At 35.9% G+C, this 24,775-nt stretch overlaps 1 protein-coding gene across 3 annotated transcripts in view; it reads right to left on the bottom strand.

Moving 5' to 3' along the window:
- The window catches only part of LOC115216136 (parathyroid hormone/parathyroid hormone-related peptide receptor-like), a 143,037-nt gene that overhangs the window by 24,663 nt on the left and 93,599 nt on the right, over window positions 1–24,775 (bottom strand). For all 3 annotated transcript variants that reach the window (XM_036502515.1, XM_036502522.1, XM_036502530.1), the window contains one exon: window positions 3,576–3,661. In XM_036502515.1, coding sequence (XP_036358408.1) covers window positions 3,576–3,661 — 86 coding nt within the window. The remainder of the gene's footprint in view (window positions 1–3,575; window positions 3,662–24,775) is intronic.

Raw genomic sequence — 24,775 nt, 5'->3', positions numbered from 1 at the left:
ATATATGTCACTTGTAAGAATTCTTTAATCCATGGATAGGAGTTGTGTCATAGCAATCGGAAAATAGCCAACCGATTCAGGGTCTTTGAAAATAAAACATTATGAAGAATCTTGGAGGTAAGCTGGCATTATTTTGTGGGACACTCAGAAATAATGAAGAGTAGAGGGGCTACATATTTCGTTCCCACTCAAAAGGCAGGAAATGGCTAATCCAAGGTGCCAGAAGAGGAGGAAGACGTAGTATTTGGCTGAGTACTTGCAGAGAATCAAAAAATAACTGTAGAAGCACAATGTAGAAGCATAAAGCAGACGAAGCTGATGAAAACACGGGGTGGGCCTCTGCGTCGAGTGGAGTTCGAAGTAGAAGCATAACATACCAGTAGAACATCAAAATATCGGGTAAAAAATAATATAAATAGGTACGAAACATGAGTAAAACAAAACAATTTCTTTATCTTCAAGAAATCCATCAAACATAAAAATGAGGAGGCTCAATTTAACTGACATCAACTATAAAAAGCAGAAAGAAGCAAGGATATAATTCATTAAAAATAATAACACGGTGTGTGTGTGAGAGAGAATGGGAGAGAGAGAGAGAGAGAGAGAGAGAGGCGGGATCAGTTCTTCGATCAACTGAATTCTCATTCAATTAACGTGTAAGTGGCCGAGCATTACACTGACGCCAGTACCTTTAATATGTAGAATCAATTTGAATCAGTTTGTGTGACAAGGTTGTACACTTGAATTGCAGTTCGTAGAATTGATCAACTTAATGACAGTAACTCGTCACTGAATATCTAAAATGTGCATCTGAAATAACATAATATTGCTATTAAGTAATGTAGAGTCTGTGCTGATATCAGATGTTAGCAATATAAATGAAGTGAAACGAGACCAGAAACCTTCATAAGATACAAGATAATAAGACACTTGCTGCCGTTTTGTATTTTACTATTTTTCTATTGGACTATTTTACACTGATTAGGATTTTAAGAATCTCCACAAGTCCGCGCACTAATACAGTACCTATCTATTCTAAGCTTATACTAGCGTCCTAACACTAATTGTGTGTATGTAGGTGCGTGTACGCGCGCGCGCACGTGTGTGTGTGTGCGTGTCTTTTATCTTTTACTTGTTTCAGTCATTAGACTGCTGCCATGCTGGGGTACTGCCTTGAAGAATTTTTAGTCGGAGTAATCGACCCCATTATTTTTTAAAGCCTGATACTTAGTCTATCGATGTATCTTGCCGAACTGCTAAGGTACGACAAAAGACATACCAACACCGGTTGTCAGACACAAAGACACACATACATACACACATATTCGAGGGGTTGCTTTCAGTTTCTGTCTACCAAATCCACTTACATGATCTTGATCGGCCCCATGCTATAGTACGAGACATTTTCCCAAGGTGCAACGTACTAGAAATGAATCCGGAGCCATGTGGTTAGGGAGCCAGCTTCTTACCACACAACCACACCTGCACCTACATGTACACATGTATATATAAGTATTTATACATGTATACATGTGTATGTGTGTGCCTGTATACAAAGGTCATAGAACATTAAAACATTATCATTGTAAATTAGAAGAAGAAAGTTGCAATTTATAAAAAACAAAAAAACTAACACAGCAATTTGATGTGAAACAATTCTGATGCCACCGAAAATAATCTCGTTACAAATCAAAAATAGTTGTGGCTTCCTATATGTTTTGAATTAATATGTCTTTACTGCAATTCTATGTGCAAATGAAGCGAAAATTTAACGGGTATTATAACTACTTTATGTCACTTGTGGAAGATCATAAGTTTTTATTTTCAATTTTCAGAAAATACGTCTGCTAAATATTAACACAACTTCAAGCGAGCAGCAGATGTTATTCTGCTGTCTATCTATTGCCATTGGAACTGTTGTCGTCATTTAAACTAATTTACCATTCGACAACCTATTATATAACTCACTTCAATATTTATGCTTTGTACTTAACAGACAATCATAGTTCTTTGCGAGTATAAGAATTTTCTTTTGATATTTTATATCTTTAAGACGGCAAGCTGGCAGAAACGCTAGTGCGCCGGGGGAAATGCTTAGCGGCATTTCGTCTACCGTTACGTTCTGAGTACAAATTCCGCCGAGGTCGACTTTGCTTTCATCCTTTCGGAGTCGATAAATTAAGTACCAGTTGCGTACTGGGTTGATCTAATCGACTGGGCCCCCCTCCCCAAAAATTTCGGGCCTTGTGCCTAGAGTAGAAAAGAATATTATATATCTTTACTTGTCTCAGTCATTGGACTGCTATCCCGCTGATGTATCACTTTCTATGTTATTTTCATAGATCATATCGATGCAAGAGCTTATTACTATAGTGTTTATCTTATCGATTTGTATTTATCAAACTGTTAAACTAGGTTCTTACATCAGGGAAAACAGATGAAGACACACGCACACACATACTTGTACCGGCCTATATGTGTGTGTGTGCGTGTATGCATGTATGGCCGAATTCCTCACAGTTTCACCCCACCTAATTACATAATTACACCCACAAAATATTGCCCATCTCACTTCTATAATACAGTAATACAATAGATTTTTTTCAAGGTGTCGAGTAATGGGATCAAATCACATAGTTGTGATGGAACTTCCTCAACCACAGGGTTGTACACATGTATGTGCATTGTATTTATGCAATTCTCTTATGCAACAGGACTGCGTATAATTTCATACAAAATATGCTAAAGGGTTCAAGAGTCTTGGATAAATCCAGAGCAATAATATAAATTTTAAGGTAAACTAAATGACAACGGAAAATGAATCTAAGTATGAGCATTAAAACGAGTATATATTTTCCTTTAGACATAGCTATTCTTGTAACAGAGATATGTACGTAAATATTTCGTCAGCAGATTAAATTTATCCAACTCTTTTGAGCTCTTTGATAAACTTTGCGTGAATGTACTCTTTAATCTTTTGTTATAACTGCGAAATAATTATTGTCATGCCTCTTCTAATCCAGAATTTTTATTGTATTATATATACATCCTTAAAAGCCGTTTTCTAAGTTTACAATGTTTTGATTTAATTTGCAATGCACAATGACTTTGTTTTATGTTGACTACGAGGCTATATGCATGAGTATATTTCAAAAGAGTGCTTTTCTTTTTCTTCTTTTTAACTTTTAATTGCTTTTTCTCCGCTGTTATCAAGATGATAGAGATGGCACAAGTCCTCAAGAACCTTGGTTCCTAGATTGCACTTTCTTGAACTGATTTCTATGTATATAGCGTTATTCTTTTAAAACTAACAAACATTTTTTGTTAGTTTTTTTGTGCGAATAACATGGAGAGGAATGAGATCTGCTAAACTAAGACTGCATAAAGGTAGAATCTTCAACTGTCCCTATGACTCAATTAGTTATGGACTTCACAAACAGATACTCATACACGTTTCATATTTCAAAAATTAACGAATAATGAAATCGTTTCAGAACCTGCTTGGTGTAGAGCCTCCTGCTACACATTCAATAATTTACATTTGATGAAGAAATAAATTTGTTGTAAAAACTTACGTATACTGAGAGATCTGTGGTCGGGCATTTACGTAAATCTTCTGGAAAATCATTCGGATAATATTTATATAAAATATGAAGTTTACCTAAAATCGAAATTAAAAGAGAATCTTAAACAAAAATAACAGAAAATAAAATAGACATTTCAAATATAATTCTAATCATCTCAATACGAAATAAGTCGCAATAGTCAACTGTGAATAGAGAGTCAGGCTCTACATTAAACAGAGATAAATTTATTTACTATAACTATCTAGTAATTTAGTGGTTTACAGTTCTCATGTAAACGAATAAAGGAATTTCATAAAGAATCTATTCTTTCCGTTAAGTGTGAGCCATGTAATAATTTTTAATGTCTTATGAATCCTTGGTCGTTAAAATATTTGAATTTGATTGGTTAGCTTAATTCATTTCACAGCACATCGTATCAGTAACAAGCGCCATTAAAAACAGATTTGCTTAACATTTTCATCCTGCCGTTAGAGCAACTGGACAAATTGACATTATCTAACTCATCAAATTGACTTAAGTCTACACATTTGTTTTACATCTTTCATTAAATACATGTACACGTATGCACACGAGCGCGTGTGCGCACACACACATAAGTAGGTACGTACATACATACATACATACATATACATGAAGATAAGATAAGTATTTATGTATGTGTGTATGTGTGTATATATATACGTACAGAGAGAGGGGGGGGGAAACAGACAGACGGAGATAAACATATAGATTGGTAGATAAATACATATAGAGATTATATTGCATTTCCATATCTCGCATGTAGATTTACAGAACCACGTGAAAAATTATTAGATTTTTTTTAATTTCTTAAGCACTTGCATATGGTATACGCACATGTAAGTGCGTGTGTGTGTATGTGTGTACACATACACAAACACGTTCAGACATGCTGATATACACACGTGCACAGACACATATACACATATATGCGTATACATGCATACTGGTATAGATATAAGTATACATACATTTAAACATACATATATGCACACAAATGCACACACACATATCCTCAAACTTCTATATACCGCCTACACGCTCAATAATGCGGATACAAATATTATTTTTTTCACATGCCTTTTTTTTCCAAATATAAAAACATTAATAATCCTACTTAAACCATTGTTTAATGTCATTGTCTCTAGTTGCATACACGTCGCCCTGTTTCCATTTTACCTCTATCCACGGTCGACCACGTGCTTCCTGCTTCGCACGTCTTACAAACCACTCTAGCACAAACTCTAATATATCTCCCAACTACAAGCTAATAACAATGTGTAACACGATTTTGTTCCTTGGGTAGCAACTGTTATTTCCTATTTGCTTACTCCTAGAAAGTATTAAAAATGGCTAACATTTGCTTCAAACTTTGCTGTTGTTACATTTATTTAAACTCCAAAGAAGCCCGACTATGATGCTCCCCTACCACTCCTGCCCATCATCAGAGATGCACATCATGTCAGTCACTAAGGGACATTTTCAAGTAATTACAGTCAAGCAACAGACAAGCGTATCTGTGGTATTGAGCAGAATATTTGCTATAACGATATTTGTGCTTCAACAACTCAGCGCTGAATCTGTCTGAAATGTAATGGAAAATAAGTCAGTTTCAAAACATAGATGTCCAGATCACAAAAGCAAAGTTTGAAGGGAATAGTAGTCATTTCCTTTGATTTCTATTTGAAACAAATAGGAAATAACACTTACTGGCCAAAGACAAAACACAAAAAACTATTCTATATTTTGTGTTATTTTGATTGTAAAATTTGTTAACTGTCAGTTCAGGCTAAACTAACTCGGTAATGTCAAGAATAACCACCACGAAAAAATGAGTTAATTAGCCACACCCAACTTATGAATGTTATGTTTAACATAATAGTAGTAATAACTTTTATAGGTTTGATGATTAACGATATTCAGTTAAGAGAGGAGACACATTGTCTGTTAACAACTAGTTATGGGTGACATTATTTTTGAAAAGCAGGTTGCTATTTTTAATGGAACTAATGAGAAGTACACTGTATAGTAGTAGTAGTAGTAGTAGTAGTAGTAGTAAGAATTTCTACTATAAACACCCTGAAATTTGGGGGTTGGGTTAATTCAATTATATCGAGCCCAAGAGTATATCTCTTATTATAAAAGGCAGATTTTATCTGCCTCCCTTTGGGAATTATACAAATCTATAATATAGGATTTCTTTAATTACAATTTACCTAGCATTTTTAAGAGTACAATGCATCGCGTCATGCCAGGTCCAGTTTTCAAAATTTAAACTCCAATTAAGCAAAATTTACAGAAAACTCACATTCTGGTGTGTGTGTCAAATGCTTTGCTTAGTCTGGTTTACACCACACGCAAACGCACACACACAGTGGGCAACGAATAAAATGAAACTAATTCACTTACTGTAGTGAGTGATTCTTTCACTCTGCCTCCCACTTCCTCTTTACACACATAGACACGCAAATATATAAATAAAATTGTAAGCTAACGTGCGTGTGTGTCAGTGTGTGTGTGTGTGTGCGCGTGTGTGTGTGTGTGAGGGTGCGTGTGTGTGTGTATGTGTGCGTGTGCGTGAGTGTGTGACAGGAAAGTTTTTTACGATGAATATAAAACCTATATCCAAGTAGCAGAAAGATAAGACAGTAAGGTGTGATTTGAGGGAGATTTGGCTGCTATTTCTACCATGTCTAGCTGCCATGTAGGGGTCTCCCTCATAGGCTCATACATATATACATAGATAAGACAGTAAGGTGTGATTTGGGGGAAATTTGGCTGCTATTTCTACCAGGTCTAGCTACCATGTAGAGGTCCCCCTCATTGGCTCATATATATATATATACATACATAAGACAGTAAGGTGTGATTTGAGGGAGATTTGGCTGCTGTTTCTACCAGGTCTGTTAGGCCTTCTCATGTAAACTCAAGCTTTCTCATGCCTTGAACATAAGACCAAAGCAGAGAATGTATTCTTTTATTCTTCTGCTTTTTCCAGCCATTGGTCTGTGGCCATGCTGGGGCAATGCCTTGAAGAATTGTAGTTTAATGAATCAACTCCAGTTTTATTTTTGTAAGCATTGTTCTTATTCTATCTGTTTCCTTTGTCAAACCACTAGGTGACAGGGATGTAAACAAACCAACATTCGTTGTCAAGCAGTGGTGGAGGACAATCACAAGCACAGACACGCACACACATACATGCATACACATATACACACATACATACATACATATATATATATGTGTGTATATATATATTGCAGCGTGGAAGGTGTTTGTAAGCCATTTAAGAAACACACAAAAACCGTTACATTCACTTCAACATTTAAATTTAATTTGCCAAAATATTTTCGTCGCTTTGAGACCGCGACCTGTTCACTGACAAAAATATCGTGCTAACAGGTCGCGGTCTCAAAGCGACGAAAATATTTTGACAAATTAAATTTAAATGTTGAAGTGAATCTAACGGTTTTTGTGTGTTTCTTAAATGGCTTATAAACACCTTCAACGCTGCAACTGTTTTCGTTCCAGCACACGATCTCAGATCAAGTCACTTGCTATGCAAGTACATCTCTGTAACTATATATATATTTATATATATATATATATATATGTATATTGGTAAAAACAGTAAGATAACAAAAGAATGAAAGAGACCTCAATATTATGTAAATAGAGGAAATCTTTATATATAAAAGTGAGGTTGTGTGTCTGTCTCCTACGATTTAGATTCCTAACTACTCCCACATTTTGCGGTGCAGTTTAACCAAAACCGGGTATCTTATAGTCGTGATTCATATCGAGACCGTCTGGGTATTAGCGCGCGTCTACGATGAGTCTACGATTTAAAAAAAAATTTACCATCAATTTTTCCCATTGTTAATCCATTTTTGACATATATAAGGGAAGTAACTCTCTAAAATTTATTATTAAATCTCAGAACGTAAAAAGCTACAGTAAAACCCTTCCCCCTTTGTGGTTAGCCATATTGAGATGGCTATTATACTTTACATCTCTAAAAATGCTTATATAATTATTTCCCTTACAAACCCGAGCAACGCCGGGCGATACTGCTAGTATATTATATATATATATATATATATATATCTTATTATAAAAGGCAGATTTTATCTGCCTCCCTTTGTCAGTTATAGAAATCTACAATATAGGATTTCTTTAATTACAATTTACTTAGCATTTTAAAGAGTAGAATGCATCGGGTTTTGCCAGGTCCACTTTTTAAAATTTAAACTCCAATTAAGCAAAATTTACAGAAAACTCACATTCTGGTGTGTATGTCAAATGCTTTTCTTAATGTGTTTTACACCACACGCACACGCACACACACAGTATGCAAGGAATAAAATGAAAGTAATTCACCTTTTGTAGTGAGTGACTCTTTCAGTCTGCCACTTCCTATTTACACACATAGACACGCAGATATATAAATAAAATTGTAAGCTAACGTGCGTGTGTGTGAGTGTGTGTGTGCGTGTGTGTGTGTGTGAGGGTGCGTGTGTGTGTGTGTGTGTGTGTGTGCGTGCGTGTGCGTGAGTGTGTGACAGGAAAGTATTTTAGGACGAATATAAGACCTAATATCGGCGATGTTTCGCTTGTCGTAGCACAGGTTTCCGTCGATTTCCGTAAAAAAATTATTTTTTTACATAAGTAATGAGAGCGAAAGAGACTAAGAGAAAGCGATTGTATGACGAGGGAAGTTCTTTTGAAGTTACCGTGCATGGGACGCATTGATGTACATGTGTGTGTGTTTGAGGGAGTGTGGGAGACAGACAGTATGTTGTGTAAGTGAAGTGCTTCTGTTAGTGTGTGTGAAGAGACAGAGAGAGTAATGTGTGAAAGAGAGAGATAACTGAAATTTTTTACTCGGTTTATGTGTATATGTATGTATGCATGTATGTGTGTGTGTGTGTATGTATGTGTGTGTGTATGTATGTATGTATGTATGGCCGATTCAGTGTTTACATTTTTTACGGAAATCGACGGAAACGTGTGCTACGACAAGCGAAACATCGCCCCTATATCCAAGTAGCAGAAAGATCGCCCAAAAGTGTATATAGATATTTAAATGTATTTATATATTCATCTATACACAGATGTATGTATAATGTGTGTGTATATATTTCCATACACGTAACCATTCACTCCGCACAAAGTTTTTTAGGACGAAAATAAGATCTAAAGTTATCTCTAAGTAGCACAGAGATCGCCCAAAAGTGTATATAGATATATAAATGTATTTATATATTCATCTATGCACACATGTATGTATAACGTGTGTGTATATATTTCCATAGAGGTAACCATTCACTCCATACAAAGTTTTTTAGCACGAAAATAAGATCTAAAGTTATCTCTAAGAAACAGAAAGATCGCCTAAAAGTGTATATAGATATTTAAATGTATTTATATATTCATCTATACACACATGTATGTATATGTGCGTGTATATATTTCCATAGAGGTAACCATTCAATCCATACAAAGTTTTTTAGGATGAAAATATTTATATATAAAAGAAAGGTTGTGTGTCTGTCTACTCCGATTTAGATTCCTAACTACTCCCACATTTTGCGATGCAGTTTAACCAAAACCGGGTATCTTATAGTCGTGATTCATATCGAGCCCTTCTGGGTATTAGCGCGTGTCTACGATGAGTCTATGATTTTACAAATAATTTACCATCATTTTTTTCCATTTTAATGCATATTTTTTAAAATAAACGGAAGTAACTCTCAAACTTCACACCAATATGCGTGCTCATATGCGACGTAATATCACATCAGCAGCATTTCCTCACACCCTCCTTTCACTTGGCGAAGGCAAAATACCAGGGGATGAAAATGGTAATATTGCCATCGATTCCATTTGTACCATTGTTAAGACGCCTTCTGATCTCAGAGATATAGTGTTCCCAGATCTACAAGCTAATTATCAGAATATGGATTGGATTGGCAAAAAGGCTATACTGGCCCCGAGGAATAAAACTGTTCACCATATGAATGATGAAATGCTAAAACTCATTCCTGGGGAAGTCTATGTATATCAGTCTATCGATACAACTCCTGACCCAGAGGACGTCATCAACTATCCAATAGAGGTACTCAATTCCTTTGAGCACCCCGGACTACCACCACACTTTCTCAAACTTAAAGTTGGTGCCCCTATAATGCTCATCAGAAATTTGGTTCCCCCAAAACAATGCAATGGCACACGTTTGATCGTTAAGTCCTTATCTCCCACCGTAAGCTTATATCAATATTTGCCTGAATAATCATCATAATTCAGTGCAATCATTAACAGTACTTTCAAGCAATTCAGCCCCGAGCAACGCCGGGCAATTCTGCTAGTATATATATATATATATAGCTTCCCTCAGATGCGCCGCCACAGCAACACGTGCGTGAAAATCTAAACATATGGATTGCAATATTTCTATACGAAAACTGCAAACCTATGTAAAATTTTAAATTTTAAGTACATATACATCCATATTCATACAAGACCTTTATATATATGCACATTGCTGTTTCTTCTCGGTTTCTCGCATATACATCAATAATGATTATACATACGAAAGAAACAAAGAAATATCAACACATGTCCATGGACGGTAAACGCTGTAAAGAGGGACCCATAACAAGCCAACCAAAAAAAAAGAAAGAACGATGGACAGATAACAATGAATACTATGAAATGGTTGATTTATAATTTACACACACCACTATGCAACACTCCTCCAAAAATACAAAGGAGTAAACTCATATAGTAAATACCCAACAAAATGAACAAAGATCACATGTGCCATAGAAGTCCGATACTCAACAGAAGAACACAACCTTCGCTGTACAAACAACACACAATACAAAAACTAATACAACAGAAGATTCAAATCAAACCTCATTACTTAGATACTCAGCAATGGAAGAAGGTTAATAGCAGCAGAAGACTGCGTTAAGTTAGCTAGAGTAGATATAGACTGCTATGTAGGTAATGGGGAAGAAAGCTTACCAAAGCTGCTAGAGTCAAAGCAAGACACAGAAACCAAAAAAAAAAAACGAAGTTAAAATCCAGAAAAAAGAACAGACGATATCTAACTGGCAGAAGACTTTGCATGGTAGATGGGCCTGGTTGAGTAGTAGAAGATAAAGAGAATAGAAAGTGCCAGATAATTGACTTTACAGTCCTAAATGATGAAAAACTCAATCTGAGAGGTTTAGAAAAAAATAGCAAAGTACCAGGAAGACTATGGAAAGTGCGGATAAAATGTATCCCAGTAGTTATAAGGGAATTAGGAACTATTCCAAAAGATTTGAACAGATGGATAGAGGAAATAGACATAAAACCCAGCTTAGTACAGCCCCAAAAAACAGTGTTATTAGGGATAGCTAGGATATTCAGCTCGATGTTAGCTGAATGTTGTAGCCCGATGTTAGGAATGTTTCTTTTCAAACAGCCTAATTTGTTGTGTGCATAATGATAATAATGATAATGAGAAGAAGAAGAAGAAGAAGAAGAAGAGAAGAAGAAGAAGAAGAAGAAGAAGAGAAGAAGAAGAAGAAGAAGAAGAAGAAGAAGAAGAAGAAGAAGAAGAAGAAGAAGAAGAAGAAGAAGAAGAAGAAGAAGAAGAAGAAGAAGAAGAAGAAGAAGAAGAAGAAGAAGAAGAAGAAGAAGAAGAAGAAGAAGAAGAAGAAGATATGAGCAAAACTCAACACTTCATTTCACGTTATTGCAGTCCACTCAGCTATAGATGAGTAACCCTTCGACGGACCGTTGCAATTTCGGTCGCTTACGCACCTTCGAAACCAAGTAACTGGCCCTATGTATTCTAGGAACTTATAATATATTCAGCACACTTTAAAATATTTAACCTTTCCTCCATAAATGTAACTCTTCTGTACAATCATTAAATCTACCAACTTTGAATGCTCTTGCTTCTTTCCTTTATAAACTCTGACGCCAAGATTCGTGTTTTCTCAAACCACTTTGTTTTAAATTTCCCTCTGAACGCAATTAATTCTTCTCAAATTTTATCAGCCATCAAATAAGTATTTATGCTGATTTCTCTCGGCATCTCAGATTCTATTTTCAAAGAATTGATTTTTCTATTTCTCGAGTCTCATATTCTTAATATATTATTTTACATATTTCCAATTGTAAATTACTGATCTACTAAGTTGATGTGAAATCTTTAACCATTGATCCTCATTGGTTGAGAGAAAAAGAAAGCTATCTTTTGAGATCGATAAACTTACTTTTTTTGAGAATATTCAAGATTTGGTCCATTTCATGTTTTTATGTTTCTCATAACTTCTGTTACTTTTCCCATTCTACTTTAAATGGTATTGCTTAATCGTTATTTTTGCTTCTCGATACTCGTATCATATTTTTCTTTCCAAATCCTGCAACAACTTCAACTCCTGTACCACGTATGAAACGTAACTCTACGGCTCTCTTTCTTTCATCATTTATTCCTGCAATATTCTAGCCCTAACCCTTTTCAATCTTTCATCAACCACATCAAATTTACTTGTATCACTGATCTGATGCGAATTAAATTGTGCGAATTAAAACACTTCCCTAATTAGGCATAATCTTAATAATCGTAATTACGTGACATTCGCTTCATTCTGTTATTAATCTTTGTCATTCTAAGACAGTGAAATTGCAGAAACAGAACTATGCCGGAATGTACGTGTTAAAGCATTTTATTTCGTTCTTTTTCGTTTTAAGATTGAATCACACTATGATCACATGTTACTTTAATTACTACTAGATGAATAAAATTAATACTGCGAATGTACAAGCGATTTTTTAAAATATAAGAATAGAATCTCATTAAGTTGACATAGGCTTAGAAATATTTTTATGACTAAGAAGTTCGTTTCGCATTCCTGTGGTGATTAAGGAGATGTGTTTGTGAGTGAGTGTCTGTATATATGTGTGTTTGTGAGTATGTGCATGTTTGCTTGTGTGAGTACATACCGGTGTAAAATGGTGCATCTAGTTGTGGTCGTTTCTGTCAAAAGGTAACTTAGCCAGTCAGTTAGCTAAAATTTAGTTAGGTAAAATGAGTACCGAATTTAAATACTTTGAGTGATAGGATCAAATAAAATCCCTTCAAGGCGGTCCCCAGTACGGCTGCAATCCAATGACTGAAACCTGTAAAAGAATTATAACTACCAGTAATTATGGCAAGATTAGGATGTTCACTTTAAAATCTTTGCAGTTGTTTATGTCTTGTAATGTAATTAATTAGTGGAGCTTAAACGGCTAATGGAGGTTCTTTACCTTTCAGTACATCAGCGAAATCTATAGTGTCACCAAAAGATACTTTGCTTCATTCAATTTGTGTTCTTTCCTTCACTTCTATCTTAATTACTATTTGACTTCAGATCTCTAACAAATGATTTGTTTGCATTTCATTTCACAGAACCTGATACATCAGAATATTTGCTGAAGATAATTGTTTTGTAGACAGTCGGCTTCGTATAAATGATTAAAAAATAACTAAATGAATAAAATCCAGATGTGATACATGCCAGGATCGAGGTCGGAATATTAAAGATTGTTGAAGTCAATAATCAGATTAAAATGAGACGAGGCTCTAAGTTATTGCAAAGCCGAATGCATGGATGTTAGCGGTAACAGCTTTGAAGTTTATGGTTTATAGTCATATCTTTCTTGAAAAACGAAACTTGTCATAAATAAACAATCTTTGCTATCATAAATGCGTCTTCTAATTACTGTGAAAATTGAAATGTAACCCGTAATTATATGCCATAACACAAATGGAGATAGAACAATGATACACGCATACACATTAAATACATACATAGTTATACATACATGCATACATACATACATTCATAACTATACGATTTCTATATATGTATGTTTGTATTTGTTGTAATCCTTAAAATCGGTTTGTTATAACGCCACTTCGGTATAGCAGTATAGTTGGTTAGACCAGTAAGATACGACTATCTATAACCGTCTACGTCGTACCCTTTCTTTATACAGACAGACGTCACCTTATTTATAGCGACTAGCACATACCACTCGTCATGTGAGAGGAATGTACCATGATTACTATAATCCCCACATTTCCCCTTTTTAAGTTTTTCTTAGGGAGTATCATTTTATTTTTTTTAATAGTAATACTTTTTATATCTCCCTACCTCCCTTTTTTAGGGTTCTTTTTCTTAGTTACACATTTAATTTTTTTTTTTCCTTTTGGCATCCTCTCTCACGAACTCCGTACATTTTCTTTATCTTATTCTTGTGCGTCTGGGTTCAATTACCTGTAGAGGCGTTGGTACTTGAAAAGTATCATATAACCATTCCATTTGTTCTTCCATTCTCTTGGATTCGCTCTCAACGAATCTTTTTTTTTCCAGTTGGTTCATGTGTCTCTTGTACATGCCTTTTCTACTTTTTATCAAGTATATCATTTTTCCTATGCGTTTGGCAATCACGACATCTTCCCAACTCTGTTTTACATTCTTATATTCCCTCACAAACATCTTTTCACCAATTTTGAAAAATCTTGCTGTATTTTCCCTTGCAATTTTCCTTTCCTTGCCCGGTAGGAGTTTGGCAATTTGTCGGAGACTGATTTTATTTTCCTCGCAAACATTAGCTCCGCTGGTGTATTTGGATTTGGTGTCACTTTCTTATTCAACTTTATTAGGGTCCTCTTGATCGTATCGAAAAAGCGTTCTGCTTGTCCGTTAGATGCGAGATGGTATGATGCTGTAGTCAAATGTTCTATAGCGAACGTTTTACAGAACTTTTTAAATCCAAAAGACGCAAATTGCGTTCCCTTGTCAAACACTATTGCGTCTGGGATGCCAACTCTCGCAAACAGCTCATGTAAAAAAAATTGTCACAGTTGAAGAGGCTAGTTTTTTACACTTACAAATTTCTGGCCATTTAGAGAAACTATCAACTACCACGAAGTCGTACGAAGTGTTTAAAGGACCAGCGAAATCGATGTGTAGTCTCGACCACAGAACATCTACTTTTGGCCAAGGTTCACTTTTTTATCGTCGGTAATTTTGCTGCAAGAGCACATCCACTGGAGCCTTTCACTATATTTTCGATTTCTCTAACCATTTTTGGCCAGTACTCGTAGTTAAACATTAAAGCTTTCATCCTCGAAATACTAAGATATCCAACATGAAATTCCCTCAACATTTTCTTTTGTAGTGTTTCAGGTATCACTACTTTTTGCGCATACATCAGTACACCATCACAAATTGAGTAACGGGTTAAGTTTCCGATTCGTTTCGCACCAATTCTATTCCTATTTACTTTTCCTGACCACAGTATTCTTTTCACTTCTGTTGTGAATTTGTCCGTTACCGCATTTCGCTTTAAGTTTTCTATGGTTACCGGTAACTTGAGTAACACATTCCACATTACATTTTTTATTTCTCCTTCTGCTCTTAAAGCTGCGATTAGCGTATCTTCGAATGGCTCACAGTGTTTTGGTATCAGTCTGGACAAACCATACGCATGCCCTAGCTTTTTTTACGGTAAATATTCCATTAGTAGTCATAATGTAGTACCCCATTGCTGTAGTCTATTTGCTGTGTGTGTTGGTATTCATTTTTTTTAAAACCGTATATTGACAGTAGTAGGCGATGACCTGTTTCTAAACAGAAACTTCTTCCATGAATAAATCTATGGAATTTTTTCACACTAAATATGATTGCTAACGCTTCCTTTTCTATGTGGCTATAGTTCCTTTCAGCTGGTAATAACGATCGTGGTGCATGGATTATAGCCTTTTAACGGCTATCGTCATACTTATGCAGAAGCACAACTCCTACATCGTAATCATTTGCATCTGTAACTAATATAATATTCAGCTTTGGATCAAAATGCGTTGACGTTAAAGTGTTTTTTAACTCGTCAAATGCCTTCTGGCAGTTACAGTACAACACCATTTGTATTTTTCTTTAACAGATCATTGAACGGGGCCCTTACATTATGTATATTGGGAATGTAAATTTGATAATAATTTACTAAACCCAAGAATGCTTGTAGCATAGTCACATTATTCAGCGTCGGCATATTTTTTATTGCAGGTGCTCTGGATGGATCCGGTTTCCGTCTGTTTTTATCTATTATCTGGCCCAAGTATTTAATTTTTTTCTGAAAAAAACTCGCATTTTTCTTCCGTTAACTTGAAACCGTATCCTCTAATCTTAAGCCTGTTAAAAAATCTGCACAAACTCTTAACTTGTTATTTTTCCTTTTTACGTAGACCGTAGGTGCTTCCCAGTCGGAGTGGTCCGTCTTTTCGATTATTCCTAGGCTTTCAAGTCTTTCAAGTCCTTTGTTTACCTAGTCTATTGCCGTAAACAGTACATTCCATTATAGTTTAAATACAGGCATTGCACTTTGTTTTACTGCAATTTTTGCCTTTGTTTTCGTGCAACAGCACTTGTTTCACTTGTGAGCAATCTTTATATTCAATTTTCTCTGTGCCGTGTTTTAAATTTACTAAGTTTTCACACCCTTCTGACACTTGTAAGGTTACAGCTTGGTTTTGTTTCAACTTAACGAGAATTCTTGTTCTGACTTCTGCGTCTTTCTCTGTGCAGTTAGTTCCTGAGTAAGCATCAGGCACTTGAACATATCTGGGGTTAATTCGTCCAATTTGAACTTTTCACATTCCCTGTTAACTCTACTGCCATATGTGATGTTGTCCTCCTCATTCTTCTTTTCTAAGTTCAAACATTTCCAACGTCTATTGAACAACAAGCTTTTCTCACTAAAAATTATACACACTATGTACTAAATTCTGGTGCCTCAACTTAAGTACCATATTCATCTGAATCTAAATTTTTGCTGAACTCATCTACCATATATATATATATATATATATATATATATATCACAGTACCAAATATAACCGTGTAACAATAAGCAATGTAACAAGAGTCGATTATCTTATAACCGTTTGCAAAATAACAATCCAATACTCTAACGCAGAATTAATATCGAGACTAACGCTCTCACAGTCGAACTGAACTATATACATTTATAGAGATATACTTATATACATACAGGCATACAATTCTTCAATCGACAGCTGATTAATGAAATGTTCAGCAGTGCAGTGTTTGATATATGCTCATACTGATATTCTTTCTCTCTCTCCCTCTTTCACACACACACACAAATATACATCCATCCATTCATCCATCCATCCATACATATATATATATACATACATGCATACATGCATACTTACAAACATACATACATACATACAAACAAACAAACAAATAAAAATACCCTGTTGTTGATGTTGAAAGGCTTAAGAAGCCTTGGTTCTAGGTTAGAAACCATTTCTTTTTCTTATTTCTTTACTGCCCACAAGGGGTTACACACAGAGAGGACAAACAAGGACAGACAAACGGATTAAGTCGATTACATCGAGCCCAGTGCGTAACTGGTACTTATTTAATCGACCCTGAAAGGATGAAAGGCAAAGTCGACCTCAGCGGAATTTGAACTCAAAACGTAACGGCAGACGAAATACTGCAAAGCATTTCGCCCGGCGTGCTAACGTTCCTACAAGCTCTCCGCCTTAAGAAACCATTTCTTTTTCTGTTGGCAAAAAATTTTGAAATAAATTGAATAATGACAGATACGCATATACGTGTCTCGGTGTTCAGGTGATAATCATGCAGTGAGCCTATGCCAGCGCGCACGCGTAAGAACGGATCTGTATTTGTGTGTGACTGAGAAACTAATATAGCCGAATAAACGAAAAGCTCTCTCTCTCTCTCTCTCTCTCTCTTCTCTCTCTCTCTCTCTCTCTCTCTCTCTCTCTCTGTATGTATATATATATATATATATATTATATATATATATATATATATATATATATCGGAAGGTTTGGGGATGATGTACAGGTATTATATATTAGAAAAATTGAGGTAATCAGATCAGATGGTTCATATTTGTAGATATTTATTTATATATTACATTTTTTACATATATATCATATCATTCGGATTAGCGCTTGCTCCCATTCTAGTGGGTTATATATATATATATAATTTAATAAGGGTAGAAATTGATATTAATCAATTAAAACCAGTGGCCTAGCATATTAAAAAAGTCCGAAGATTAAAATATTTTTACATACAAAATTTAAAGGACTGACCACTAAAAGTGGACGGTCAACATGCTAGATATAGACGTCAAAATCGCTATTTTCCACAAAGAATTGACCGTTCACTTTTAGTGGTCAGTCCTTTAAATTTTGTATGTAAAAATATTTTAATCTTCGGATTTTTTTAATATGCTAGGCTACTGGTTTTAATTGATTAATATCAATTTCTACCCTTATTAAATTTTAAATAATAAAAAGTGTTCTCTAACCGGTAAATTGACTGCTGCTACTTATTAACTGCAGGGTAGATTTCCGATCTCAGCGCGCCAATGTGAAGGCATTTGAAAGATACACATAAATATAATTGGTTGGACTCTATGCATGCGAGATTCCGGTCAAACGTTTTTTGTATATAGTCCTGCGAATTGTATTTCTATATGACCGACTCTGCTGATGAGATTGCAGGTATCCATATACGTGGATATTAACAATCGAAACTGATCGGTACATAGGTAATCATTTTTATTTCGTATATTTTCATTTGTCTTGCTTATTTTTAATGCTTTTGTTTGTGCTGAGTTATATATATATATATCTCTATATATAAAACTGAAATGCGTTTTTACCGCTTGGATCGCTTTCAATGCCACTACATCCCGTCCGATTCGCTCCAAAATTTACAGGGACATGTAGAATGAGGTGACGATGCGCGTGGGCTACCTTAGAAATCCCTATCTTAAAAGGTGTGGTTGCTAGGGGCCATCTCCCTCACTCACCCTATTTCCTCCAGTACTCTCTCACTCCTCTTCAAGAGACAATGCAACTACCGTTATTTAATGTAAAGTCTTCCTCAAATCACTCGCTATTTACTCTCTTCCAAGAACATTTTCACTCACTCTATCTCTTACCTTCCTATACATTTTACTCATGTATCTATCAGCGTCATAGACAGTAACAAATATTACATCGCCATCCCCATCGCCATCGCATTCTATTGTCTACCTGTCAACACACACACATATATACATATATCTAATATTATATTTTTATGTTTTTGTTTTTTTATTGTTTCATTTCCCTATTAGTGGTTTGATCTCTAATTTAATTTCTACAGTGTGCACACACACACACACATACACACACACACACACACACACACATACACACCCCTATATGTGGCCCCAGTAGACCCGAATGAAATCGGGTTCTCTTCATCAAAATGTGAAAAGGGGTCTAGAATTATCATCGCCACCACCAACACACAATCATGACAATCTTTCTCTTAAAACAAATCATGTTTACATTGCAAAATATTTCATTTTCCCGTCCTCTCTTTCTCATATGTGACCCAGGTTTGGGTGGCCGCACAGCTACAATTAAACAACGGCTAAAACATTCGATGTTGATAATGCCTGGATCGTTCCATTCAACACTTTGCTTTCCAAAACATTTAATGCACACATTAATGTTGAGTACTGCAGTTCAGTGAGATGCATACAATACCTCTGCAAGTAAATTAATAAGGGCGATGATATGGCTGTGTTTGTGTTCAGCGATGAAGACCTTAGACATGACGAAACTAAACAATTCGTTTTGGGTAGGTATGTATCCTCCAATTAAGCAGCGTGGCGCATTTTTGGATACGAGATTCATCTAAGCTCACCATCAGTTTTCCACCTGAATGTTCATTTACAGAAGAGACAGCTGGTTTACTTCACAGAGAAAAATGCACGTCAAGTCATTGAAAATCCAAAAGGGACTACGCTTACAGCATTTTTTAAATTGTGTTCAGTTGATGAGTTTGCTGCTACTCTCATTTACCCTGAAGTACCGGAATATTACACATACAACAACAATAATTGGAAGCGCAGGTCACATGGAACAGAACTTGACAATTGGCCCGGTGTTTCTAGGAAGAACGTCATTGCGCGTGTGTATAATATTCATCCTACCAAACAGGAAATCTTTTTGAGAATGCTACTTCATGTAGTTACTGGACCGAAGTCTTTTGCTGATCTTCGCACGGTTGATGGTATCATCTGCGCCACTTACAGGAAAGCATGTTTGAGGCGCGGACTTCTTCTCAATGACGACCACTTACACAGGACATTAGCAGAGGCCTCAAATTGTAAACTGCCATGGCAAATGCGTCGATTGTTTTGTAGCATATTAATCCACTGTAATCCCACCAACCCTCTTAACCTTTGGGAATCGTTCAGACAGAGCCTATCAAAGGATATACAGGCTAATTTAGCGCTACGTGATGGCAACGACGATGTTTATAATGAGGCATTAATCGTCATGGACAGACATATCAGACGCTATGTTATACGCGGTTTAAGTGAATTCCATCTGCCAACACCTGTCCATCATGAAGCGCCTTTGGACAGTAAATTGGTAACAGGGCAGTTTAGGAGTTCTGCCTGGGACAGCAAAAGGGGCCGGAGGAGGCGGTCAGCTGGCAAGAGACAGACAAGCGAGAGGAATAACAGCGTAGAGGAACACAGGTAGATAGGATTAAGAAGAGCGAGAGGCAACGACAACGTTGAGAAAGACATACACAGAGGATTGAGGAGGTGAGGGAGATTACAGCGTGAAGGCATTGGCTTCTACTTGTAGTAGGAGCTCGTAACGGTATGTTTGTTTATGTTTTGATGTGTTAAAGAAGGAAAAAGAATTGTTGAAATGTAAAAGATTGATGTGAAAAAAGGGAGGAAGAAGTACTGAATTAAAGAAATGAGATTATAAAGAACATTGTGAATTGTGTTACAGAGTTGTTGAAAAAAAAAGAGAAAGACTCTAATGTAGAACATTGAACTCTGAAATATATTGCATCAATTTGAACTGTATCGTTAATGTGAACATTATTTGTTTTAATTTGATCTGAACTGTTGTCTCCGGACTGTATATTGTACCTGCATGCTTTGATCTTGTTAATTTTGTTGTATGTTATTCTCTTTGATGTACCTGATGTATTTTACATTGTAGTTGATGTCGTAATTGTCATAAACTGTTGTTAAACGTAAACCAACTGCTTTCCGCCGTGTCTCTCTGTATCTCTTCCTGTTGTTGTTGTTGTTGTTATCTCCGGTCACCAGTTACCGAGTTCACTGCCACCTTCCTCCACCGAATTCTCTCTCTGAGTCCGTGGAGAATTCACCGTTCGATCGTCGTCGCTCGACTATATGTATATGTATATATATATATATATATATAAGAAAATAGTAAAGAGTGAAAAAACGACAGAAGGCTTAAATGTTAAAAAATATATATATTTGCGTCAAAATGTCTGGAGAATATTGGAAAAATGTTTTTCCTTTCCTTAAAATGACATAATTTTATAATTTTTAAAGAAATACCGGTTTCGCAGTTAGCTCTTCAAATTTCTTGTGACTTAATGTTTATTTTTAATAACGTAATCCTTGTATTTTTGCTACGGAGAGTTCTAAATAAGGGAAAGTAGTGAGTGATTTCTTCCGGTGTAAGGGAGATAATCGCTTAAAAAAATTTTTTTCCTTTACTGTGAATTTCTCTGTATTATTGAGTTCGGATAGTTGAGTCTGGGTTTGTACTTTTCAATGAAGAATGTTTCCTTATTTAGTCTAATTTGTGATGATGATCCGAAAGCACATTGGTAAAATGGAAAGATTAAAAATTGTGGTTGTAGTTGCTTTGCGCATTTCTCAATGTGTTCACTAAAAGGTATCATTCTATATTCTGGGAATGCAATCTGTTGTCGATGCAGTGTGCATCTACGTCTGAGTGATAGTCCCGTGGACCCCACGTAGTCTTGGTGGCAGCCCGAGCATTTAATGACATAAATTATGTTTTCAGAGGCACAAGTAAAGTTAGATTTGATCTTGAATTTCTGCCCCTCTTTAAAGAAGAATTCTGATCCTTCCAATAGGTTAGGACTTGTTGCACAGTTCGATCTACCACATTTTTTTTATTTTTGCATCCGTAATTTTAGAAGATAATTTTGCCTTTGTGAGAATCTTTTTAAGTGATTTAGGCTGTTTGTAGCTTTTAATGATTTGGTGTATGTTTAGAATTTCCTTTAATTTGGGGTTTTTATGAAGTATTGGTAAATTCTGGGTGATGATGGTGAAAGCTTCTTTGTTTCTGGGGTTGTATGTAGATATGTAAGGTAGTATTTTCGGGGAAGGTGTGTTGTTGTGTTGAACTTTTCTTAAAGTTTCTATGTTGATTTCTGTTGCACGTCTGATCCCATCCTCTATGAGTTGAGTTGGGTAATGTCTGTCAATTAGGGTGTTTTTGAGTTCTTGCAGTCTGAAGTTCCTGGTATTTTGTTCTGACACTATTGTGCATATCCTTCTTGCAAGGTTGAAGGGGATGTTGTTTTAGTGTGTCTTGGGTGGCATGAACTAAAAAGAAGGTATTATTTGGCGTCTGTGGCTTTGTAGAAAATGTCTGTTTCTATTTTAAGGTTAATTTTTTTAATTAGTATATCCAAGAACGGGAGTTCCTTTTGGTTGTATTCCATTGTGAACTGTATATTTGGGTTTATGCTGTTCAATAGGTTTTTGAATTTTAAGAGTTTATCTGTGTTTTCATTCCAGAGAATAAAACAATCGTCCAAGAATCGTTTCCAGTTCTCTTTTATGTATTGAGAGAGGGGGTTTCCAACGATTGATAAGGATTCCTGGTAAATGGTTATTTCCATGTATCCCATTGTTAAGTTCGCAATGACTGGTGCTGCCCTTGTACCCATAGCAATTCCGGTTTTTGACGGTAAAATGTATTGTCAAACATGAAGTGGTTATTGTGTAGGATGAATTCAATTGATTTAGTAATGAATTCTTTACTGATCCTTTTTGGTATTTCTTCCGGAAATTGGTCTAACCAGAACTGAATTGCTTCCAGTCCATAATTATGAGGTATACTGGTATACAAGTTGACTACATCAAATGAAACCAGGATTGTTTCTTCCTTGGCTTTTTTTGGGAGGTGGTTTAACATATCTAAGTCATCTCTGATATGGCTATCGATATGTTTAAGGAAGGGTTTCAGGAGGATGTCCATAATATTAATTCACAGCTTCTTAACCTGAACAACAAAATCGAGGAATCAAACTTACTCGCCCGGGAAAGTAAAAGCAATGAAGATGCAACCCGCTACGCTGACCAGGTGAGTAAGGATCTACAACTGTTATATACAACACTAAACTCAATTTTCATCAACAAATCCGAAAATAATACACAGGCACCTAATGAAACACAGCAGGACACCATACGCACCCAAACCAACCCAGCAAAAAGAAAAATAGGAAACGTTTGGAATACAAACCTGCACAACAGAAAACTCACCTTCTGGAACATGATAAAAAATTCCAACAAAGCAGATATCTACGAGGGATGGATAAACTCAACACCAATTATCCTCCCACGCAAATTCCAGATAAAATTAATTCCTAACGAGCCTGACGGACAGAGATCTATTAGAGAAAAGTCAGCTCTGTTCAATTTTAAATCAGAAATAGAGCTTCTAAGACTCAGGGCCTACACAAATGAAGAAAAACTTAAAAGCATAGACGAGGAGATGCACAATCTAATACTAAAACATACCGAGGGACAACCCCTCGATAATACATTGGATCATTGGAAGGATTCCTGTGAGAGAGAAGAGAGAAATTCTCTCCTACGCTGGGAGAAAAACATGGACTTCTTCCAAAAATATAGTGAAACCTTCAAAAATGAATTGGGTACAAATAATCCCTTCCTTAAGAAAATTACAATAAATAAAAAAGAAAAACCTAACAACCCACGAACAACCCCCAACTATCCTCCATACACTAAAAACAGAAATCACCCACAACCAACCTTTACAAACCATGCTAGACCTAACAGGGAACTAGCTGACAGAGGACGCGTCTATGAAAGAAATTACACCAAAAACAGAACAAACCAACAACATCCTAATACCAGACCCAACCACCATACAGCACAATACGACACTAGGATAAGAAATACACCACACACAAATCGCTACTACCCCATGAACCAAAACTACTGGTCCCCACTAAACACAAGACAAACGCAAAGAAACACTATGTCAAGCAACATCCCACATACAAGAAGTTCGAAACAAAAATATTTCCCATACAGAAATGTTACACACACCGCAAGCAATAACAACCATAGATTCCCACACACACACAACGATCGGAGGCAACAATACCACCACTCCCCCGACCAAATACCACACAACCTCACAGACAACTCATACAAACAAAATTACACCCAACATTTTTTAGCCAGGGACCAGGGACACCAGGACACAGGCTGGAACCTAGTAATAAGGAAAAACCGAAGATAATCAATCTTTCAACCAAACCTCTTTCTAACATAAAAATTGACATCCTCGCAAAAGGGCTCAAATTTACACCAACTCCACGCAGAGCAAACCTAAATGAACTCAAGGATAATATAACAGAATTTTGCAGAAAATTAAGACTAGCAGAAGCATCAAACAGTTTCAATACTGAAGATGAATCACTAGTCAAAAACAAAAGTGAACACATCCCACACAGAGGAAGAAATAAAGATCTTGACGAATTCTGTAACCACATTGAGAACTTCCCCTACCATACTATACATAAACAGAAAGCTAACCCAAATTTTAACACTACACAATGGAAAGAACTGATAGAACTTCAAAATGATGAGGATATAACCATTAAGGAAGCAGACAAGGGAAATGCAGTTGTAATAATGGATACATCATACTACAGAAATCTTGTAATTTCCTTGCTTCATGACGACCTACATTATGAAAAAATTACCAACTACACCCCACAAAAAATAATGAAAACTCTATCTTCACTAATTAAAACCCATGAAAAGGAACTAACAACCAAAGAGATTGATTTCCTAACAAACTTCAAATGCAAACCTAGCCTTTTCTATGGTCTGCCAAAAATTCATAAAAGTCAAATTATAAATGAAACCATTAAAAAATCACCAAAGACATACATACACACACCCAACCCGGG

This window comes from Octopus sinensis, linkage group LG1 (genome assembly GCF_006345805.1).
Source record: "Octopus sinensis linkage group LG1, ASM634580v1, whole genome shotgun sequence".
NCBI lineage: Eukaryota > Metazoa > Mollusca > Cephalopoda > Octopoda > Octopodidae > Octopus > Octopus sinensis.
This window is presented reverse-complemented; position numbering and strand designations above follow the sequence as displayed.